The sequence below is a fragment of the Pelobates fuscus genome, chromosome 1 (assembly GCF_036172605.1).
Source record: "Pelobates fuscus isolate aPelFus1 chromosome 1, aPelFus1.pri, whole genome shotgun sequence".
NCBI lineage: Eukaryota > Metazoa > Chordata > Amphibia > Anura > Pelobatidae > Pelobates > Pelobates fuscus.
In genome coordinates, this window is record NC_086317.1 from 450,104,576 (window position 1) to 450,129,753 (window position 25,178).

The 25,178-nt window shown below is 38.3% G+C and overlaps 1 protein-coding gene across 1 annotated transcript; it reads left to right on the plus strand.

Moving 5' to 3' along the window:
• The first annotated feature begins 4,799 nt into the window (after positions 1-4,799).
• On the plus strand, positions 4,800-19,910 carry LOC134584438 (collagenase 3-like). The gene is made up of 9 exons (XM_063440530.1): positions 4,800-4,922; positions 6,739-6,971; positions 8,035-8,183; positions 11,183-11,308; positions 12,686-12,847; positions 14,126-14,225; positions 15,661-15,758; positions 17,336-17,464; positions 19,747-19,910. Exons 1-9 carry the CDS (start codon positions 4,800-4,802, stop codon positions 19,908-19,910), a joined length of 1,284 nt encoding a protein of 427 aa, XP_063296600.1.
• Positions 19,911-25,178: the final 5,268 nt, after the last annotated feature.

The window sequence follows — 25,178 nt, forward strand, 5'->3', positions numbered from 1 at the left end:
TATATATATATATATATATATATATATATTGCTTCAAGTGCTCATGTTAGACACACCTGGGTAAACCATACATAATTTTGTTTCACAAATGATAACATAAAACTAGTTTATTATTACTAATAACAGTATGATATAAATTTATAGTAATAATACACCAGATATTCTGGGAATACAAAAATACTATTTGTAATATTATTTTTAAATGATATAAATATACACACAAAAAAACAGACATAATATAAATTATAATAGTATAAAAAAGCTTGTTAGCCTTGTGTCTTATGGCTTCCTGTCTTAGAAGGGTCAGATCAGTAAACCAAACATGGATTAAAAGGTTCATTTCTGGTCATTCCCACCCAAAGGATGCTGTGGTCATTCTTTTTCTGCTGAAACAATTCAGTGGTTTATGTACAACGACTGTGAGACAGCAAGAAGTATGAAACTGTAAAAAGGCTAAATAAGCATTGTAAGGATAACATTAAGTAACAACTCTCAACATAATGTCTTCCTGTCTGTATGACAGAATGCAGTCATTTTAACTCAGACCATCTCCTGATAATGATATACAGGGAGAAGAGCTGAGGAAATAATGAGGATCAGCTGTTTACCTGTAATTTAACACTTCTCAGTGCTGCCCCAACAAAGAAACTTAACCCCTAACCCCAATTTTGTCTATTTGTCTGCTTGTTTGTCGTTCTGTCTTGACACAGATTATTTTGGCAATAATACATGGCACATTTGTACTGTCATAAACAATGCCTATTCCTCTCTATTCGTGGCGTGACCTATAACTGCCTCACATACCCACAAAGAATATACCTATGAGTTACATAACTAGTGCTCAGAACTGTAAATTATGTGAATTTCTAAATTATTTAAGGGTCGTTACTGCTTGCCCTCGTCCTCTCAATCTTGGCATCCTAGTAGGAGGATCAATCCCCTCCACCTTTGTCTATTTCCTTCTTTCTATTTTATTTTTCAGTACTGTCACCACTTGTGGGTTATTTTCCTGGCCAGCACCTGAACAATGTGGCGCTCGGTAGTAAGCCTGGGAGAGGGGGTCCCTGTTACCTTAGCTTTTAAGGAACTGAAATCTGGGATCTGACTGTCAGATCATTGGTATGTCGGACCATGTTTGTGACTTGGTGAATGATCTTGTACCCTATTTGTCTATAGTAAAAACCTAGCCTTCGAACGGGATCTCTGCTATTTTGAGAATACCTGTCTGTTTTTGAAAATAGTCCTCCCCAACCTTGAATCCAAATTCATCTGATTGCTGTCACATTAGGACCTTCACTGCCTTTTGCAAGCTGTCTTGTTACAGCTGCTTGTATGTCTGATGCAACAATTTAGCAGTGCTGCAGACTATTTTTGTGATATATAAAATAATAATAGTAATAATGAAAATATAAAAAACAGAAATTAATTCAGTAGCCTGCATGTTTCAACCCGAAGCATAGAGGCTAGCTAGCAGGGAATAAAATGTCATGTATCTTAAAGTTTACATTTTTCTTCTAACCACAGCTTCTCCTAAAGCAAATTACTGTAGTTACTGTAATTTTAGCTTCTTTTGATGATTGTACTTGGTCGTACTTAACAAACCAAAAAAGAAATACTCCCCGTAGTTGATTAGCATACTGCAAAAAAACAATAATTTTCTATTATTTTCTAGATACTTAAAAGAGAATGGAAACTAGTTATTCTGCAGATCATTTCTGTTGATTTCTTGGCAAACCTTCAAGTTGTTGATGTTGGATTGAATGCCACACAGGGAAAGAGTTTAATGTTTATTTATGTTGATTTTGCACAATGAAGCTGGTGATATTATATACAGATTAAGGAACTGCTTACACATAAAAATATATTTCTGAGTTCTGTAAGGCTACTTAAAATGATCTATCTCAGCAATTAAATATGAGGATTCAGTTCCACCAGTGGCGGATCCAGGGAGGGACAACGGGGCAATTGCCCCCCTCCCCCCCCGAGATTCTCCCCTGCTGGCTAATGCAGGGCTGGCATTGTCCAAGTGGCAATTGTCCTGCAATGTGCCTGCGGACCGGGGAGGGAGAGCAGTGATCTCCCTCCCTGGTCCGCAGGCACTGTGCTGGCAGCCGGCGGGGGGAGGGAGAGAGGACCCGGGGGCTCTTACCTGCAGCTCCTCCGGGTCCTACTCTTGCAAGCATGGAGCGGTTACCACGGCAACACTCCAAATCTTGCGAGAGTAAACTCTAGCACTGGAGCGCGGGCTAGAGTTCACTGGAACCACTGGAACCACCAGGGATTCCCCACCGGACCACCAGGGACTAAGAAATGTCCCCCCTCCTCCCAGTAAAGGTAAGAAGGGAGGGGGGACATAAAGTATATATTTATTTTAATTAAATAAATTTAAAAAAGCCTCCCTACCCTCCTTCCCCACCATACAAACACTGCTCCCCGTACACACTACACACACTGCCCCACAAACACTACCCCACAAACACTGCCCCATGCACACACTGCCCCACAAACACTGCCCCATGCACGCACTACACACACCGCCCCACAAACACTGCCCCCATACACACACACTACACACACTACACACACTGCCCCACAAACACTGCCCCCATTCACACACTACACACACTGCCCCACAAACACTGCCCCCATACACACACTGCCACACAAACACTGCCCCATACATACACACACTACACACACTGCCCCACACACACACACACTGCCCCACAAACACTGCCCCCAAACACACACTGCCCCATACACGCACTACACACACTGCCCTTCAAACACTGCCCCCATACACACACTGCGACACAACACTGCCCCCATACACACACTACACACACTGCCCCACAAACACTGCCCCCATACACACTCTACACACACTGCCCCACACACACACTACACGCACTGCCCCACAAACACTGCCCCCATACACACACTGCTCCACAAACACTGCCCCCATACACATACTGCCCCAAACACACACACACTGCCACTCTCACACACACTGCCACCCTCACATACACACTGCACCGCTCTCTCTCTCACACACACACACACACACACACACATACACTGCCCCCTAACACACACTGCAACCTTGACATGCACTCGCACACACACTTCACCACTCACACACACACACACTGCACCTTTCACACACACTTCACCCCTAACACATACCACTGCTCCTACTCCCTATATCCCAGCAGACCCCATGTAAGTTGTCAAACTGTTCTTAAACGGTTTGACTACTTACTCTGGGAAAAAAATAAATAGTTCTTAATAATATTAAGTGTATTTAAATAATCTGTTGTAAGAGCATTGTGATTATAAATAATGCAAAATTAATGTAATAAGCTCAATTAAAAAAAAATGCAGTGTCAAAACTAAACAATTAAAGTGATAGTGCTTTGATGTATATAATCACAATACAAATTATATATCTGCTCAATGAATTATAATTAAAGTGAAATTATTATCCGGAACCTCCTTAAACATATACCTGTGGTCACTTTCAAAAAGGCCTCTGGAGCTGGGCAGGGGGCTCAACCCAAAAGAAATCTGGCCTGGATTCCAAACTTACATATTAAAGACAAAAGGGAATTGGGGACACACCCAGAACGTGCATCTTGCAGGAATGGTGCTGCTGTCATGACCAAAATGTATACATAATACAGATTAAGGAACAGAGCACACATAAAATACATTTCTCAATTTTATAAGGCTACTTAAAATCATCTCAGCAAACCAATACAGATGCTCCTTACTTACCGACCAGGTTCTATTCTTACGACACAGTCGTAAAACCAATTGGTCAGTAAGTGAGGCGCATGCGTACCAGTGCAGGTCTATGTGCGGGGAAATGTACCTGAACATATACAAGCGCAGCAGAGCAGGGAATCCCTCAAAACTATGTTCGGGGAACGTTCACCGAACATAGATTGGATGGATTCCCTGCTCTTGTGCGTTTTTCTATGTTCGGGAAAATTTCCCTGAACATAAATTAGAGGGATTCCCCGAACATAGACCAGCTCTCTAACGTGGGGAATCCCTTGAATCCCCACGCTAGAGAGCTAGTCGTAAGTGTGAGCCGTCACAAAACAGGTAGGTTGCAAAGTGAGGACCACCTGTTTGGGGATTCAGTTCCACCATATGGCCATATTGTGTTAAGTCCACCACTACTTCACAGGACTCCGATATTGGTGGGTCCTACACCAATTCCAACATGGGAGAAAAACCATATAGTGCTAGTGCTAAATAAGCTGATGTGTATTTAAATAATCTGTTGTAAAAGCATTGTGAATATATATAATGCAAAATTAATGTGATAAATGCAATAGTTTCTCTTTCACTGCAAAAAACAACAATTTTCTATTTTCTAGATACTCAAAAGAGAATGGAAACTAGTTATTCGGCAGATCATTTCTGTGGATTTCTTGGCAAACCATCAAGTTGTTGAGGTTGATTGAGTCCCACACATAGAAAAAGTTTCATGTCTATTTATGCTGATTTTGCACAATGAAGCTGGTGATATTATATGGACATCTAGCAACTCATCACGTTTATCTCACAGAAAATATAAACAATTCAATACTAGTGTATGTGTCAGGTTTTCTTATCTAATTATTAGTTAATTGGTTTAATTTCCAAATGATTTTGTAATTCTTGTAATATATTTCAACCAAATCATTCTGAACTCTTGCATCACAAGTATTTTAGTTTGATAGGAAATACATTTTATATAAATACAAGTGTTAAAGTGTTGGATGGCATTGATCGATTTCATTACAAACATGAATGTGTTACATGTTATCTTCGGAGTTTTGTTCTGGATTCTTGCAGACTGCTTCCCAGTTCCGTCCAAGTTAACTTCTGTTCCAGGGATAACTTCGGATTCTGATGTACAGTTTTCAAAGGTTGGTACAATTTTTAACAAAACCTATCTTTATATTACACATATTTAGCTAAACTAAACATTATGTAATAATTATATTTTGTTCTGTTTAAAGTGGCAGTTGTTTACTAGATATGCTGGCATTAAACATGAACTGTCAGTCCTCATAATTTTTTATATAATGTTTACCTATCTCTTTATTTGACAGATATGTATTTATTAGGTGTGAAAAATAAAATAAAATGTATCAATTCACATCTCGTCATCCGTCAATTGGGTGCCTTCATTGGAACTCCCTGTCAATCATTGTTATTAGTTCTGTCATTTGCATCTGCCAATCAGCATAGATAAAACATACAAAGCAGAGGAGAAGTTAAACAATATCTCTATTTTTCCTCATTATTTGCCATTTTTGCCATTGGTTGTATCGTATCTGAACTGGATTATAATGTTATTTGCTAAAAGTTTAATGTAAAGTTAAAAGAAGATGGAACATTTCATGAGAAAATAGGTCAAGGTGATTTTTCAACATTTTATTCTATTGTGTAAATTTCAGAGAAGTGACAGTTCTCTTCTAATTGTAGGCTGCACCGAGTACAATATAAAACAAAATAATAAATATAAAAACTTAAAAAGTCATATTGCAAAAAAAAGAGATATTAAGATTGCATTACATAATAGAAACAGGCAAGGGGAGCGTGTGTAGCCACCAATGACCATTGTTGCTTCAACTCTTAATCTACTATAATCGACATACTCACTGCCACAATGAGTAGAGATTGCAAATGCTATGGGAACATTTGGCAAGATCACATATTGTCAATCTAGAACTATATGTCAGCTCTTCTCGGGTCTAGAATTCCAATATGGCAATGAACCGTCGCAGGATGCCACCATTGACATCCCCACTGACAGAAACTCCAGTTCCTTCAGATTGTGGTAATGTCAACCCCACTCTCTCCACCAAGGATGATTTATGTATGGTAATTTGGCATACAACATCTTCTGCCTCATATGGGAAGAAGTCGCACAAATAGGTTTGTATATTGCCTCTTTGGGACAGAGTCTGATATCCAGAGGAAATCTTCTACCACTCATTTATCTTCTCACAAGGACTTTTTTTATCTCCTCGATGTTGGAGGTCCCAGCCTGGTTGACCCCAAGTTTTCTCAATCATCTTAACGCGCTTATGTATCTTCTGCATAGGCCTCCCCACCAGACATCTTGACAAACAGAACAATCGGCCCAAACTTCGAGAAGGATTAACTACTCACAGAGCCTATGTAATGTTATCTGTTTGAGTTGCTCCCTTCATTCTTTACATAGAATGGTGAATGGGGACAAACACATTCATGGTTTTGGAGCTCCTGCCTAACTCCTGGGCACGAGGCAGCTGCCTAAAGGCCCCTTTTAGTTATCCTGCCTGTCCAAGCTTCATCAAGTCCATAAAAGTAATTAAACTTTCTTTCATAATTCATTGATTGTTTGTTCAATAACAATTCCTGTCTAGGTTGGGCCGATTTCTTGTTCATATATTGCCCAATTAAAATTAAAATTATAATGAAATCAATCTAAAAACAATCTTTTGGTATTCCGATAAAAAGCATATGAGATTTGTTGGCAAACGACTAAGGCCAAATCATGAGCTGGGAAAAATATTTGCATATATCATTGGCTGAGTTTTAAAAGTCAACCCTGCGCGACTTAATCTATAGCAAATAGGACTTCCATGTGTTTTCATTTTCTCAGTGTAACAGATTTTTCAGCTGCTGTTTCTCAATTAAATTTAAAAGTTTGGTGAAGGTGTATATATATTGATTTTGTTTCAATGCATGTAGGTGTATCTGAAGAACTTGTACAAACTCCCTCCCAAATCTGTCAGTGGCAAGAGAAGTGCAGTGGAAAATCCCCTTGAGGCTTTGCAGTATTTCTTCAGATTGGCGGTAACTGGAAGACTTGACAATGATACCTTGAGGTTGATGAGGCATCCGCGATGTGGGGTACCTGATATGTCAGAATACAAAATAATCCACAGGAATTTGAAATGGTCTTCAAACATAATAACATACAGGTATTGCACCACTGACCTACTTAGAATTATTAATGTTGTACAGATATTTAAAGGGACATCATAATCACTAGAACTTTTAGTATTATTTATTGTGCAAGGAAGATGTCTTGAAAATAAACAATGTAATTCTATCATATTTTCTTTAGTTTAGGTTGTATGTGCTTTTTTTCTTCCAATTGACTGCATATGGGCAATCATTGATTAATTATTATTTCTCAATTGAAGGCTCTGTAACGGTATCATCTAATTGAAGAGGTTATATTGTCTGGAGTCTCCTGGCTCCATCCATCCATTCAGTGCTAAACTGTTTTTGAATGCTTTAACACTAAATAAGAATCACTGGCAGCCCTTCTCCTCTGTGGTGCTCAGGCTAATGAGGAAACATTAGCTTGAGCAGCAATGGGCAGTTTTGATTGGCTGATTGGAGAGTGTCAGCCGACTGCTTTCAACCTATTACAGTCATCCATTGCTGAATTAATAAATTGATATGGTTAAGAAAAAGCCTAATCTGAGCCTTAGCTATTCCTCTAGCGGTAGGGGTTTATTCCATGTTCCGCTGCTTGAAAATGGAATAAAACGGAATGGAAGGATATATGTAAACAATTCTATGAGATGAAATGGTTATAGTGCCTAGAGTGTTCCTTTAAGTCATTCAAGTACCTGTAGAAAGTTAGGACGCACTGCCTGCTAATGATGTTTAGGCCAGTCTTCACTTGCAGAATATATACTGTAAGTGTATACGCACACTACCTGCCTGATACTGAGTTGATGCTGAGTTGATCCTATTTTAAGAAGACCCTACCCCAACACCTTCTGGTGATCACCAAAGACAGAAAGGAGATGTTCTAAAAATAGCTCATCTGGAAACCGTGTCCTATTTTGCTTTAGTCACAGATTGTATATTTTACCCTAAATAATGCTCTTACAATTTAGCGTTTAATAAATGTGTTTGCTAGTTATGCTTGAGGAAAAAAAAGTAATAATACAACGAATCACATCATCATTCATGTGCTTGCATTTGCTGCTTTGTTGTCTCATTAATAGTCACTTCTTCATTTTATAGAATTGTTCACTACACACCTGACCTTCCAGCTGTACAAGTCGATTGGGCCATATGGAACGCACTGAGGGTTTGGAGCGAGGTGACCCCACTTGAATTCATTCAGCTTCACAGTGGACCTGCTGACATAGTGATATCATTTGGAGCACAAGGTAATAGTGATAACTGGTAATTGGGATTTATTCAGCATAATTAAATCACTTTAAAAATATTGACTTAAAGGGATACAATAGGCATCAAAACAACTTTAGCTTAATGAAGCAGTTTTGGTGTATAGATCATGCCTCTGCAGTCTCACTGTTCAATTCTCTTCCATTTAGGAGTGAAATCACGTTTGTTTCTGTCTATGCTGCCCTAGCCAGCCTAGGCAGAAACAAACGCAGCCTGCATGAACATACTTTGCAAGTTTTTATCTCCTGCTCTGTATATTGAATGTTAATCTCACACAGGAGGCATCTGCAGTCTCTAACAGGCCATTGACAAGGTAGGAGATAAGACATTATACATTAATTAGACTGCAATAAGGAACGTTTAAATATTAGCTCTCTGAGGGTGGGGCTGGGCCACCAAAGATGATCGGACCCTGCTATAGGCCTAGTCAGGTGGTGAGTGGGGTGGACAGCCGACTGCTGTAAGCTGAACCCAAGATGTGGTCCTGGTCTCGTTCCCCCCCCCCCCCCCTCTGGATCGGTGGGGGTGATCCTGTTCCTCGCTTTTGAGGCTCTCCTGTACCTTATAATTGCTTCTGTAACCCTGCACTGAATAGAAGCCATCTCTCTAAAATGGTGGATACCTCATGTCCAGCAGACAGCAGCAGAGAGCTGACCTGCCAGCTCGAGTGGCTCATCACGGCATTCCTGGACACGCTGGACAGACAACCGCAACATTGTTAGACGGGTGAGGAGTGAACACCCCCCTCAGAATCCACAGTAGGCTCCGATTTAAAAGCGTACATGCAAAAGCCGGCAACAGCTGAGGCAGCCTGGACAAGTGGCTGCAGTGCATCGCACGCCAGGAGACCGTGGCTCTCACAGTCCTGCTTGGGCAGACACCCAGAAGGTCGGCACACACCAGGAGGCACCAACACCACCACTAAGCATTTATTGCCTCGATGTCAGACTGCGGCTGACACTGGAGCTGTGGAGCTGATTTAGATCAAAGCAAACTTTGATTAATTGTCTATCTACTCCTTTCTAAATTGATTGTGCACATGTCTTCTGGAAGTAAATCACACCGGACACATGGCAGGTTTATGAAGAACTCCAGAGTCGCCTTTATTGCAGGGGGTGCAATTCCCTTTTAAAGCAGAAATACGTCACGTACAGAGTCACAGTTAACATACAGTATACATTCAACAATTGGTTAAGGGGTCTTGTCTAAACCCACCCTACAGGATGTAATGTCATCATTACAGAGTTCTCCCACCCAAATTCTAGCTCAGTCTTGGTTACACGAAGGGAGGGGGAGTGAGTAGTTACTGAACACAAAGGGGCTGAAAGGGAAACAGTTACTTTAACAGCGATTCTCCATTTTGTTACACGTGGCACATAGCTGTTAATTTGCACAAAGGAAGTGGGGGAGGAGTTAGTAAAGGAAGCTGTTCTTTTAACACAGGAATTTGTTACACGAGGCTTGCTTGATGGGAAGGGGGGAGGGTAGCCGGATGGGAGGAATTTACAGAGGAAATAGTTACTGAGCACACGTATAAGAAATGATGACCCTCTTACAAGGATATTCTTTTAGGGAATGTATAATAGTAAAATAAAGACATTTTAACCTTTCAAGTATTTTGTCCATAACAGAGCACACCGGAGGGCAGACCAAAGTGGGACTGTCCAGTAAGCCTGCAAAGAGTCGGCTAATGCGTGACTCTTGCTGCTACTGTTCATCATGCCCCAACTAAGTTCCTTTCATATACATAATCTACTTTAATCTTATTGTTTTTTTTTATATTACTTTTTATTCCTTATGGGCATCTCTCACCTCTTGCATAAGTCTGGGGTCCCCAGGGCGAAACTCTAACCTCTCATGTGTTAGTTAAGCAGAACTATGTTTTTTCTTGGGCACTCTGCCCTTACTACCCTCTTATACTCTCTTAACTCGTGTATTAAGCTACACGTCAGTTAGTGAAGTCAGACTTTGTTCCTTTGCTCCTGCATTTTGGAATTTCTCTGTTGACATATTTTGTTATATATCTTTAAAAAAAAGTGCAGATTAACCAGACATTACTTGTTGTATCTACATGTCTCCCCTCTTTGTTCATATGCACAACCAATGTCTTAATTTACTTCTGTATCACCACTGCACGCCAAAAATAAAGAATAAAAAAAAAATATATATATATTAGCTCTCTATTTACAGGAAGTTCTTAGGAAGGCTAGGGAAGTCAAATGCAGTGAGGTGTGACTAGGGCTGAATAAAAAAAAGCGATTTAACTCCTAACTGGCAGAGAACTGAGCGGCTTGATCTGCACACTAATACTGCTTCATTAAGCTAAGGTTGTTTTGATGCCCATAGTGTTCGTTTAAGATCGTGAGGATCATAATAGTGATGGTTTAAGAGCACTATGGTAATAGGAGTGCAGCATCATTACAGATTTGCATTTATTGGAGAACATTAGTAGACAACATGGGGTACAGTGTATTCAGCCTTTGGAACATTGCATCCTTACACCCCTGTACTCTGTACTGTGTACTCTTAATCCCTTGCAAGGCACTGTGGATTGCCATGGAAGTTCCTCAACATCTTGAGTTCAGGGTTCCTCAACATAATCGTGGATAGTCCCCTAACCCCATGTAGATCATATGTGTAACCTTAAGAACCCCCTAACCCAGGCATAGGCAACCTTCAGCACTCTAGATGTTTTGGACTACACCTCCCATGATGCTTTGCCAGCAGAGCATTATGGGGTATGTAGCGCACAACATCTGGAGTGCCGAAGGTTGCCTATCCCTGCCCCTAACCCAAAGTACACCCAAATTTATCCATAGAGGCAATTTTAAAAAGTGTACTTTTATATTTCATTCTGTATGCTGCACTCTAAAGTATGCACCGCCATTTAAAACTGCACCAAACAAAACTCAACATGTTGAATATACTGCTATATAGATACTGACATAATTAGAAACTAAAGATCAATTTTGTAATTTAGATCATGAGGACTTTTTCCCATTTGATGGACCATCTGGTATATTAGCTCATGCTTTTCCTCCTGGAGCAGACATTGGTGGAGACATCCATTTTGATGACGATGAAACGTGGACAATGACTGCAGAAGGTAATAATTTTTTTATTATGTGACACAATGTTACACTGCTAAAATATAATTTTTCTGTAGAAAAGGAAAATATGATATGTAAAATAAGTATATTTTGTGCCATTAATATGAGTTTTTATAATTTTAGCATATATATTTTATAATGATGTTTCATAATAGCCTCATTAATAAATTGTATTACATTTCTTTATTGTTTTTGTTATCTTTATTGGCAAAGAAAATAATATATTTACAGACAAAATCAAATACCATTGTGATAGAACATAGTTCTATCACTTTATTGTAGATGTAATTTAAGCTAAGCATTATACTTATGAAATTTAATAGAAATATATATAGCTTAAAATATCTGCTTACCTGAAAGTGCTTCTGCCACCTCCAAGATGGTGTCTAAGAATGGACATACATGGCATTCCACAGTTAGAGCTATGGAATGGAGTCAGTAAGACTAATCGTGCAGCTACTCCTGCAGTGCCTTAATAATTATGGAAATGTACATGACACAGCAGTAGAGAGCAAGAATATTATTATAATATAGTGAGATAGCTTTTGTATCCATCAATGTGCATAATGTCGTGATTACATTATGTTGTATTCCATGTAAAAGGACACAATTGCATATTTGGCAGGACAATTTCAATTTAAAGGGGTTTTAATTATGAACTTGTAATGAGTGAACTGAATGTTAGCCCGTGTTAAACTCAGGGATTTTCCACAGATAGAAGGGAAATGTAAAATTAGGCCATTAAAGTCCGTTTAGAAAACATCTTCACAACTTTTTTAACTCAATAGTCTAAATTTTGTAATTCACCCGTCAATTTGCCACCATTCACTGTGTAATGAATACCTTCCTTACTGAGTAAAGTTTTTACAGTAGAATTTAGGTACGTTAGGCTGTAAGCCCCTTTGGACTGATGACACATCAGGACTGTAATAATAAAAGAGAGAGATCAAACAGATTAGTCACACACAGTGGAAACAAAACAATCACAAAAGCAATGAAAATTGAACCTTGTGTTGTGACTTTTCTGTATGTCATGCATTGTGTATTGATTTTAAACTGGCATTGTGTAATACACTCCCCTACTGTGTTCAAAGCACTGATTAAATGCAAATTCTTGCTCCCCAACCAACATGGCGTCTCCTCCTGCAAACTTGCCTGGTGGTAACCTTACATAAAGAAATCAGGAAATGTTACTTTCCCGCTTGAATTATTGGATCAGCAGCAGAAACTTATATGAAAGATTGAACTCGACTGACTTGAGTCTTTTGTCTACCTATTTAACAATGTAACTATTAAGCTTGGACAATTAATAGGTCTATTTCCATGTCAGCCATGTTAAGATAGCAATTTAATGTACATTTTCTTGCTTCTAGCATATAACTTGTTCACTGTAGCTGCTCACGAGATCGGTCATTCTCTCGGTTTAGACCATTCCAGTGACCCCAGAGCGTTAATGTTCCCTCTCTACACGTTCATCAGTTTAAAGAATTATTCACTTGCTGATGATGACATCCGCGGAATACAAGTGCTATATGGTAATAATTATATAAAGTATATATTATTTATTGCTTATCATCGTGTTCTTAATATACTTAGTATACTTTCATATACCTTTTTTTTTAGCTCTAAAATGGTCTACATGCATTTCTCTCATATTTTCTTATTCCATCTCTTCTATGTTCTCTGAATATAACAACTTAGAGCCCCTAAAGTTTTTTTTTTTGTTTGTAATTTGCCTTAGTATTTATTTTATATATTTATATGTCCGTACACAAAATTGATACTAGCAAGCCAGAAAATGTTTTTTCCGGGCTGGCTAATGATGCCTCAATGAATGCTGCTGACAGTGGAGATACATCTCTGACAGCAAAGGAGTTAAACCCTATACGCACCACGTTTCATAGCGAAACGTTGCATGTACAGACTCCAGACATCATGACCACTTCAAATCACTGATTGGAGTAACCCATTAATGCATATCTCCAAGGGATAGGATTATAGATCAGTGCAAATTGACTGGCAAATGAAATATTGAGCAACATCCTTCCATAAATATATATAAATTCCAACATTTCCTTGCACTGCAGGCTGCAAATATATACTTATTTGATCCTGGTGCTGGGCCGTGGTCATCAAAATACAGGGTTCAAATGGATGGTCCGCACTCACGATTATAATAAAATGCAACTTTTATTAATTACATTTAAAAAGATGCCAAAAAATATTTTTTGGCATCTTTTTAAATGTAATTAATAAAAGTTACATTTTATTATAATCGTGAGTGCGGACCATCCATTTGAACCCTGTATATATATCTATATATATATATATATATACATATATATATATATATATATATATGTATATATATATATATATATGTATGTAATAATCCAACACTTCTGTCATCTTAGGGGTCTCGACAAGACCTAGCTGGCCTGTGCACTAGTCGTTAGCTGGTGGTGGTTGATGGGCAATAATTTATAACGTCCAGCTTGTTAATGCGCAATTTAGATAATTGTAGTATTTACTCCATTAACTTTATGTGCTAAAAGTTAACATTCAGCCAGGCAGTTTATTCCAAGGCTTCAAGCAAAATAAAATGTGGTTTCTTATATGTGTCAGAGAAACATTTCCGGATATCACATGGGAAACCAATTAAGGGACTTCCCAGTATGCTATGGGCACTCTGACAAACTGCCATGGGACTGTGCTTCGTCTGCCCTCTGTAGAATTGCTCTATATCATCTTTCTGTAATTGGTAAGCATCTATCTGTTCGTGGAAATGTAATACACACTGTGTTATTTTCCAGGATCAAGAAACTCGAAGATGACCATCCCATCAATCTGTAACCCTGTCGATGCTATAGCACATCTGGACAAAGGCACCATTGTTTTTAAAGACGGGTATTAACCAAAAGTGTTTTTTGGGCATCAACACTATTTGAAGCTATTTAAAAAATAATGAGCGAGAAGAGGAAATGCTATTAGACATTGATAATTATTTTACCAAATGAGACTATTTCTAAACGTCAAAGAAACACTACATCTAAACATTTATAGTGACTTATATCTCATGGCTTCCAGGTTTCTGTAGAATGTTTCTACATAGAAATTCTACATAGAACCTTGGTCTCACAAACAATATCAGCACCCATGCCAGTTTTACAGGCTTAAATGTCAGCTGCAAGTCGGGGGCTTGGTCGCTTTTAAAGCAAGCTACAAGGAGACATTTCAATATATTTTGTGAGCTGGAGTCTGCATGTATTTCTCACAGCTGCAATATTGACAAGGGAAACTATAGGCACCCAGACCACTTCAGCTCATAGAAGTGATCTGGGTACATATTCGCAGATCCCCTAACCCTGCAAAGGTAATTATATTGCATTTTTTAATGCTCTGCAATAATTATTTTTGAGGGTGAACTCCAACTCCAGCAACTTATGCACGAGGACATCCAGTATCACCCAAAACCTGATAGAAAAGTATTATAAACGTTTCCTTTGGGGGGGAAATACTAATGCGAATGCAGCCATTACCCCGCATGCGTATTAGTTAGGTCTTGTCACGATCTCTTACCTTTTTCCATCTTGCCCACGTGGTGTAGTACCAGAGGCTGGCTCCTCTCACAGCAGGTTCGGCATGTCCCACGCCGGACGCTGGAGCCATGCCCCTTTTAATGAAGCGACGCATACGTGCTGACGTTATGACGTCAATGACGCGGTCCCGTGTCATCAATACCGGCCTAGAACATTTTGGGGGTGTGATCTTAAAGCAAAAGATGCTCCATTATAAAAAGGGCGCCTTTTGCTTTGTTCATTGCCCTATTGCCATATTGTGGTTCCTTGTGTTCCCTTTAGTGCTATTTGATATACTCTGTGTCTATTAGGTATTTCTGTGTTTTGACTCCGGTTGGCTTTTGACTTCTCTGTTCTCTGGTTCCCTGACTCGGCTTGTATCTTGACTTTCTCCTTTCTGGTATCCTGACCTGGCTATTCTCGTATCGCTCTGGGGATCTCTGTTTTCTTGACTTTGGCTACTACTTGACAACTTTTCTACCTACGTTAAACCCGACATTTTTAAGGTTCGGTAATACGTGCTTGTGTTTTCTGTGGGTTTACATACTGCGTGTTGGGTTATCACACAACCGTGATAGGTCTTCCCTACCGACTGACGTTGGCACTTATCTCAGGTAAGTGACAGAATGGGTTTATAAAATTAGTACATTGTTGTTCATGCTTAGAAAGGGTAATGGTATTATTTTAAACTTTGGAAAAATTTGGATTTGCATCTAGGGGTAGGAGATCTATTTACTCAATGGTTTATGTGTCAATGTCCATTTCAACAGTGGATTAAATGGTTACATCTGTGGTTCCCCTTCGGTTATTTACTGGAATCACAGCACTTGGTTTGCCATTGGTCCACTAGCTTTTGAAGAGCACATCAGTAAGTCCACAACGTGCAGCTGGTGTGAAATGCAAAGGCACCTATTAGCATGTTTTCTAGTTGTAGAAGTGAAAACACAAAATAAGAAACTATAAACAAGTGGAGCAACGCAAATATATAAACAAGATGCTGAGCTAAACTGAATGAAATTATGGCAAAAATAAACAAATAAATACATAATATATAAATAAATAAAATAATTTTAAAAAATATGAATATATATATATATATTGTACATTGACGTTGTGGCAGGCTTATGCAATGTATGATCATATACTGTAACTAAGCCCCATTATTTTTGCCTAGAATAGATTTTTTTTTAAAAACTAATAAATAACAGAGAAATAAATCTGTGAGCTTTGAAGTTGCTTTTTAGTCGATGAGTGAGCGTGCTCATATATATTTATACTATACCACAGAGGCAGCGCAGGAATATAGGAAAATTTTACACGAAGCGTAAAATTGAGGAAGAATGATTAAGGCAACCAATAGGAGGAGTCAGCTGTTTTATAGGAAATGAGACAATTCCTAAAAATGTTACCATTTTGTTAACCCTCTTAAATATGGAATGTAATTACAATATGGAATTTAGCATTCTATATTAATAGTTTATTAAACATATATAACACAAGAAAGAGCTCACCGTGTTTTAAAAAAAAATATTCAATGACGGCCTTTATTAAAGATTCACCACTGTTACAATGTGTTGTATCGTCAATGTTTGCACACATGTACTTTTTTTCAAGATCTGGGTGTAAACCAAGCATGTCAAACTCAAAGGCTTTAGTGTAGAGGAGGGGCAGATATAGTGTGAAGGAGGGGGGGTGATATAGCGTGGAGAGGTCGGGTGATATAGTGTGGAGGGGGTTGTTGTGTCAGAAATACCTTTTCATAATTTTTTCCTAATCCATTTCCTGGTGATCCAGTGGGCAGCTTTTCCTGGTGGTCCGGTGGTCTGTTTATCCAGTCTGTAGCTCCGCTGGGTGCAGAGCTGCAGACCACATGGTAAGTGTATCGCGATCTCCAGCAGAGTCAGAGTGTTGCCGTGGTAACCTGCGGCAATGCTCTGATTGGCTGGAGATTGCGAGATACTTCAGTCTGCAGCTCTGCACCAGGCGGAGCTGCAGGCAGAAGGCTGTGCTCGGCTACCTCTCAGGGCAGACTGAAGGAAGGGCCTTGCACCCGGCTGCATTATGGGCAAGCTGCCGGGCCCCCTCTCTGCGTCAGGCCCTCGGTCATAGACTGGGGGCCGACTTGTTAGTCTTCCTTAAGGTGATTTAGGCAGCCGCAAGTCCATAGTCACTGCGAGGCCTTAGGCGGCTGTCTAAATTGCCTAATTAAAGAGCCACCTATGGGCTGGGCCGCAAAAACATTCATTGATGACCGCATTCTGCTCACGGGCCGCAAGTTTGACATGCTTAGTGTAAATGTAACATTGACTTCTTAGCCTCTGATTTTTTTAAAGAAAATATGCTAAAAAAAAGTATTTTTATTTATTTTTATTTGTTTTAAGGAAAATAGTTTCTGCAAAATACAAAAAAGATCACTATTTTTTGTATGATTCATTTGTAGATTAGTTTGGTATCATCATCCCAACGTGGCTGCAGCCAAAGCATTCTCAATAAATTCCGTTTGGAAAGATCTTCCAACCTCAATTGATGCTGCTTATAATTCCCCCAGAAATAGTACCCTTCACGTATTCAGTGGTAAGTAGGTAATTACATTGTTTTTATTGACATGCAGTGTGTTCATTGGGAAAGTTGTAGGATTTTATTATATTTCTATTAGCATTATTTGTACAAAAAAAATTACTTTTTTTGGTTTTGTTTCTTTTATTTATTCCCCCAAGTCAGGGCAAGTATTTTAATTTGCCAGCCAAGTTGCCTACCGGTGCTTGTCTCTTACATTATTATAAAATTATTAAAATCATTATTCTAATAGTTAATTATTGTTTCTCAATATTAAACAATCGTAGCTTACTATGAGAATATTCTCAAACTCTGCCAAGTAATCTGCCAAAATGCCCAGATTTGTACATAAATATATTATCTATACTAAACTTCTCCACAAAGGTATTGCTTGATTTTCCCAAATAATTTTTCCCGAAATTACATTTTTGATCGGGACGTCCGACACTGGTTTATTTGTTGGTTTAGCTTGACAGAACGTTCATGAAAAACGATTCGGGGGAACTATTCAGATAAACCAAAAAGGGTGCGAATATGGGCCAATCAGTGTGCTGCAAAATATATACAGGATATAAATGTGTCTATTTTGCAATACCCCAATAGGTGCTTTTTTCCCACCAATTGGTTCACAGATCAAGTGAGAAATAGTAACAAATTGAACAAAAGAGGAAGAGCAGTGAAAATAAAATTAAAAAATCAATTTTTATATAAAGATATATTTGGTAAGTAGATAATATATTCCCTCTATTAGTTCATTTTTCTTACTAGATATGTGAATAAACCCAACATTTATAGCTGTACCCTAGCCATTAATAATTTTTTTTCCCATCAATTATCTCTTTTTTTGATGCCAGTGGCAAATCCCTGAATACCGAACGTTCAGCCATCTCGTTAGTTGTTTGCTCGCTTACACGTCCGTATGGCACTTTGAAGATAAGGGATTCGGCTGGACAGCTGATCAGGTCAAATATGCCATTAGTATTCAGCCAAACCACAAGTCGGCTGAATCCGAATGAACCAATCTAATCTATATATACACTGTACAAGGTTACACAGTCCAACATAAAAATGTATAATAAATCTATTATAAACCTATTATAATGACCACTTTTTAAAATTGTATAGGGCTTCTAAGGGAACAAAAGGCCAAATCCTGCCGTTTCCACCTTAAAAACATTGTCCGTGTACACCCCTTTGTTGCACAAGATGCTGCTAAGGAGTTTGTTGTTTAGGCTCTAGTAATCTCTCGCATTGATTACTGTAATTATCTTCTAGCTGGTCTTCCCAGAAGCTGTGCTGCCCCGCTACAATCAGCAATGAATGCCGGCCAGGCTGATTTTTGTCTCCCTTCGCTTCTCTCACACCTCCCCCCTCTGTCAGTCGTTACACTGACTTTCTGTACCCTATAGGAGTCAATTCAAAGTACTAACACGTACCTATAAAGCTTTGAACAAGCCATGCAAAAGCCTACAACAATAAACCTTTAAACAGCCCCTGTAAAAATGTTTCACTAATTCATAGGTACGCTCCTTCTCGGTCTCACTGCTCTGCCGGTGGGGTTCTCCTGTCTGCTACTCGTACCCCTACTGCTATCTTGCACTTGCAGGACTTCTCGAGGGCGGCTCAGTTCCTTTGGAATAGCCTGTCTACCCCATCGCACTCTCTCCCCGAGTCTTCAAACATTTAAGAAGTCCCTTAAAACCCATCTCTTCAGAAAAGCTTATGGCCTCCCAGAATAACTTCTATTTCACAAACCCGTCTCTTGCTTTCTCTTAAAGGGCCACACTCCACTCTCATTTTCCAGTTCTGCTACTTTCCCACCTTGTTGCTTGGATGCTATCCTTCTCCTTCCTGCCCCTTTTATTTTTTATATCCCACCTCCTCTAGATTGTAAGCTTGTTTAACCCCTTAAGGACCAAACTTCTGGAATAAAAGGGAATTATGACATGTCACACATGTCATGTGTCCTTAAGGGGTTAAGCAGGGTCCTCATGAACCTATTGTTCCTGTAACATTTTGTAATTGTATTTTTTATTGTTAAATTTTCCCCTTTATAATATTGTAAAGCATAGCAGAATAAGTTGGTGCTATATAAATAATAATTCATAATGATAACATAAAGTCCATAGATATAAACATTCACTTCAAATTCAACTTTTTCAATATTTTGGGCTAAGTTTAGTTTTAAACATAATCTTGACTTTTTTTTTTTATTAGTAGCTATTGTGTCTGTTATTACTTGTATATATATATCTAGCAAATCAAGAAATGTATTTCTGACAATTTGTTTATTTGTTAAGGAAGGAAATTTTGGACATTTCAAAGATTTAGCTTGCTTGCTGAAAGCCCTCAAGATATTTCGGCTCTTGGCTTCCCGACATCGTTAAAGAAGATCGATGCTGCTACCCATGATAAGCAGACTGGAAATACATATTTCTTTTCTGAAGACCTTTGTTGGAGGTAGACTATAAAAAAAAAACCCAAAAAAAAAACGACCCCTAAAATAGCTATAAAAAACATTCTTTAACAATAGAAAAATCACATGTGTTAATTAGAGTGAGGTTCAACAAATTGTGGTGGTTCAGTTGGACTACAACGTCTCAGCAATTTATATCAGTACCATGCAAAATTGCATAGTTACAATGGTCTGGGGAACTTTAACTTTTATTAATCTATATGTATTGTATAGAAAACACCAGTTCTGGTTTCTTTGTAACATTAATTACGGTCACCTCTGCAGCAGTTAATAATCAACAGTTTCAATAGAACATTCGAAAAAGCAGAATGAACAGAAGTTGATAAAGCATTCTTACTTCCTTATTCAGAGGGAAATACCAATTAGCACTTGGAATTAGAATTAATTAGAGATAATAATGGCTTCCACCTTCTCCCTGCCATACTAGCAAGTTAAATCCGGGTGTAAATCAGATCTCTGGAAAAGACGGGAAAAATACTTTTTTTTTCAAAACCAGAAACGCCAGTGTACTAAGATGATTTTGTAATAAGAAGGTTTTGTAATAAGAGATCCTTAAAACACACATTTTATTTGAGTAGCAAAGTTTATAACATGGTTGTTTTTGGGGAGTAGAAAACCAGATGTAAAATGTCTCACACATATCGCAGTATGTGTTTGTTTACCTACAGTATACTCTACTATCGTATTCTCACACCACCTTTAGCAGTCAGGCATTTTGGAATCTGTACAATACCTGTATCTTCCGTGGTATCGATAGCTGGCTCCCCCTACCTATTGGAAAAAGACTGCCACACAGTTAGATAACATTAGGAGCTTGCATTCATTTCATACATTTTGTGTTGTTATTTTTCCTCTAAAGATGATGTCTCGGGTTTGTGGGAAAGGTGAATTCGTTTAGCATTGTTTCTTTCTGTATCCTTAGCTATGATGAAAAACGTGGGGCAATGGAGGACGGGTTCCCAAAACCATTGGATTCCCTGTTTCCTGGGCTTGGACATGAAGTAGACGCAGCATTTCAGCATACTAACGGTGAGCTAGCATCCAATGTGAAATTGTCCTCTCAAATAAAATAACAAGGATGCCCTTTATTTTAGGAAAAAGTGTGATAGCTTAGAGCAGGGGTAGGCAACCTACGACACTCCGGTTGTTGTGGACTACATCTCCCTTGATGCTTTGTCAGCATTATGGTTGTAAGAGCATTATGGGGGATGTAGTCTACAACATCTGGAGTGCTGAATGCTGCCTACACCTGACCTGGGGCATTGAGTTAAATATTAGTTATTTTGACAACCACCAATTATTATCCTGGTTTACCCACAATGTTTCCTTAAAGTCTTCAAGTGTCATTTGAGAGACATAGAGTCATGTTATAGAACATATAGTTTCATCTAAACGTTGTGTTGATCAAATTGCTAGCAACAGCATAGATGAGAAGTTATTCAGAAATGTCTCTTTGCCTTTGAATATTCTGAATGGCTGTACACAGCCTCACCACTCTAAATAGCAACCAGGGAACACACAACGTCTAGTCTGCTCCTACACACTAGGAGTTATGGAATTATTTGGTAACAGAGAAATTGTGTTTTCAATCATTGTAGAATGCTCTTTTGCAGGGGTTCCCAACCCATTCCTCAAGTACCCCCAACCAGTCCAAGATTTTGGGATTACCCTGTTGTGTCTAAAGTGTATTTTTTTTTTCTTTCTTAAAACACCTTAGACACAACTTGGTAGTCCCTAAATCCTGGACTGTTAGGGGGTACTTGAGGACTGGATTGGGAACCACTGCTCTATTGCATAAGGGAAAATCAGTTTTCAGGAAGGCATATCTTTTCACCTACACATCTTTGATTATTTAGCCAGTACAATGTGTATATTAAATTTAATGACGGTAAACTTGTTGTCCTCACATTTTGAGCTAATATCACCTTTTTTTGTTCAGGGTGGTTTGGCACCAATAGTCATGTTGCCAACAATATACAGACATTGATTATGAACTTGATATAATGTTATGCACATATTGCATAATAGGTGTACACTTTACTTTCTCATGAGGTGTACACAGGTTTACATTCTACTTTCACACGTCTTAAAAAAAAAAAAAAAAGATTGCTTCATCATCGTCACATCAATTCATATAGTAGTGTTTTTGCATAAGTTTTGTCAATTATTATCATTTCGTAATATTTATTTATTTTTAATATACATGTATCTTTTGTATATACCTCTGCATTTTATAGGACACATCTACTTTTTCCTGGGCAAGACACAATTTGAATTTGATTTAAAGAAGCAGTTATTATCTAAAAATAACTCATTGTTGTGCTAACGTTGTCTTCGTCTTCATTTTGGAGGGATTAGTAGAAGAATTTTAGAAAAAGACCAATTTTTTTTGTACAGAACATTTTTTGGAATAAAACATATCTATCCTTTGACAGTCTTCTTGTTCTGCTTTCTTTTTAATGTTGTTTTTGTGAATGTGTGTTTATAAAAAAAAAAAAAAAAAAAAATATTTGTAAAATCGCCTAGAAAACCACTGAAGATTTACAATGTACAAATAGGTAAATTTGATGGAACATTGCAGGTTAGTGCTCACTCAAATTAAAGTGTTACAGTGTTTTAATAAATCGCTTATTTTGATAAGAGTGACCCTTACTGGCATGGACTCCTCCCTCTAAGAGAAATAAAATGAAGAAATAAAGATAAACTTACCCATGATCCCAAGATGATACCAAGTTCTCCCTGCAGCCCGATACTCCTTCAGTGATGTCACTCCCCCGCCAGGCTGAGAGGAGGACTTCAAATTAATGGCCGTACCACCATTGGTCAACTGTCATCAGCATGCTGATGACAGACACCAAATACCCATAGATTTAACATTAGCCAGCCTTGAACCTCTCGTTTGTGGCAGTATCAGAAAGAAGATCCTCTATCAACCTTATTTCTTTGATGTGCCTTCAATCAATTTTTTTCTAGTGAGTGTGACATTGAAAATCACTCTTCATAAATACTTTAGATAATACACTATGAGATTTATCTCTTTCCTACTGTAGATCTTATATTTTTTTATCTATTATGTATGATCTAATGATGAACACAGCGCCATTATAGTATCACTCAAATGGCAAACTCACCATTTATTATATGCACTATATTTAAAATATCTGACTTTTCCATGATTCTTTTAGAGATTTTTTTATCAGGATTCCTATCATTAAGAAACATATTTAATAACTTCCTGTTGAGGTGGTGTAGTAGTTTCACACTCTACATGTGTCAGTCTCGCCCAAAGCCCTGCTTCCAGTTTCTCCGACAAGGAAAATCTGGTTAGCGCCACTGAGCTAAGTAGGGCCATGCCAGGCTGCTCTCATTGGCTTAGAACATGAGCTGACGCACTCAGCCAATGAGCATGACCCTGTAGCGGGCCATGCCTAACTCAAAAGAGATGTCCAGCTTTACCCATAGGGGAAGGCACACGTGGCCATGGTAAGTTATCAGTTTGACTTATTCCTCTGGAAAGGTGCCAGATTATGGTGCTTGGAGTGTTCCTTCAATGCCAATCACTCTTGATTATTATTATTATTATTATTGCCAACAGATTCCGTAGCGCTTTACAATATTATGAGAGGGGGGATTTACCTATAAATAGGACAATTACAAGAAAACGTATAGGAATGATAGGTTGAAGAGGACTCTGCTCAAACGAGCTTACGGACTATAGGAGGTGGGGTATAAAACACATTAGGACAGGAAATAGCAATCAAATAAGGTGGGAGTGAAGCAGGGCTGGAGGAGAAAGTAAAGTGCTGCCCTTTAGGAGAGAGCAAGAGACAGATATGCGAGGTAGAGTTTACCATGGGAGGCCATAAGCTTTCCTAAAGAGATGGGTTTTAAGGCACGTCTTAATGACATGTACATTCTGGATCCTGCTCTTCATACTGCGCACAGGATTAGTCTGTGTATTATCCATTCAATAACTAAGATGAATTTACTATTTTAGTATGTAATAACAATGCCTTTTTAAACATTTCTGCTAGATCCAATTTTGCGTGTTATTGTCTCATTTTCCAAAATGTTCCTTATTTTGATTGTGAGCTTGTTCTTTATAAGCCACACAAGGCCCGAGTTTTAGAACCAATGTGGCCAAATATAACAAAATGGACATGCATGAGCGGAGTGCCACGTGTGCCCAGGCAAACTTGAATGCCCGGCCCATTTGCACCCTTGTTTCCCATTTAGCTCTCTGCCCAACCTTTTGTAACAATATTCATAGCCTATTAAATGACGATTAAGAGCCCTGAGAAAGCCTGGTTAGCACTGTAACATAGATTTGCATTTTGTTATTCACATTTAAATTTTGCATTAATTTTTAAAATGCTGTTGGAAACACTTTATTTCACCTTTAATTAAAAACAATTAAATTCTCTGGATGCAACTCTAATTAGATATATTGTGCATAGCTGTATATTATGGGTTAGATGGGTTCATCGCCAAACAAGGAACCTTTTCCGGACCGTGACCTACAAATGTTAGGACATACATCTGCAATTCATTGGTCATTTCTCCCCAGTCCCTTGTTCGGTGAATGTACCCTATTGTGTTTCTAGTTAAAAAATATTTAATTTTTTTTTTTTTTTTTACTGATTTTCTGTGTTTATAGAATGTCATGATGTCACCAAGCCACCGAATTACCTAACACACTAGTGACGAACCCATACCATGTATCACAATAAATCAGTTCTTGAAAACCTTTTTGATAAATATTTTTTTTCTTCCTGGTTTAAACGGTCCTTTGATGGAGTTGTGGGATACAGGCCAATGACAGGGAATGAATGTTACTGCAAAAACAGCAGATGTTTCCTCTGGCAGCAAGTTTAGACGCTCCAATATTTCACAATCTCAAAAGGTAAAAATCATCAATTTCTTATAAGTGGAGTAAGAAATCAGCTTGAACTGAATAGCCTCGAGTTGTTTGAAGAGTGTAGAAAATGTGTTTGTCAGGTGTTAATTACGTGTGGTTAAATGTATCAGTCTTACGTTATCTTTGGAAGCTGAAGTATGTGAATTCCTGTGGCTTTTGAAAGAATATAAAGAATTTACATTTACTATCACGGCCATCCAAACATCTAGACTATCAAAATAAAAAACACTTTGGGGATGTGTTACTGCAATGAGACTTTGTTTTGGTGTCATGCCTAATTGTATGAATACTTTTATTAATATATATATATATATATATTACATATTTCCTTGACTACA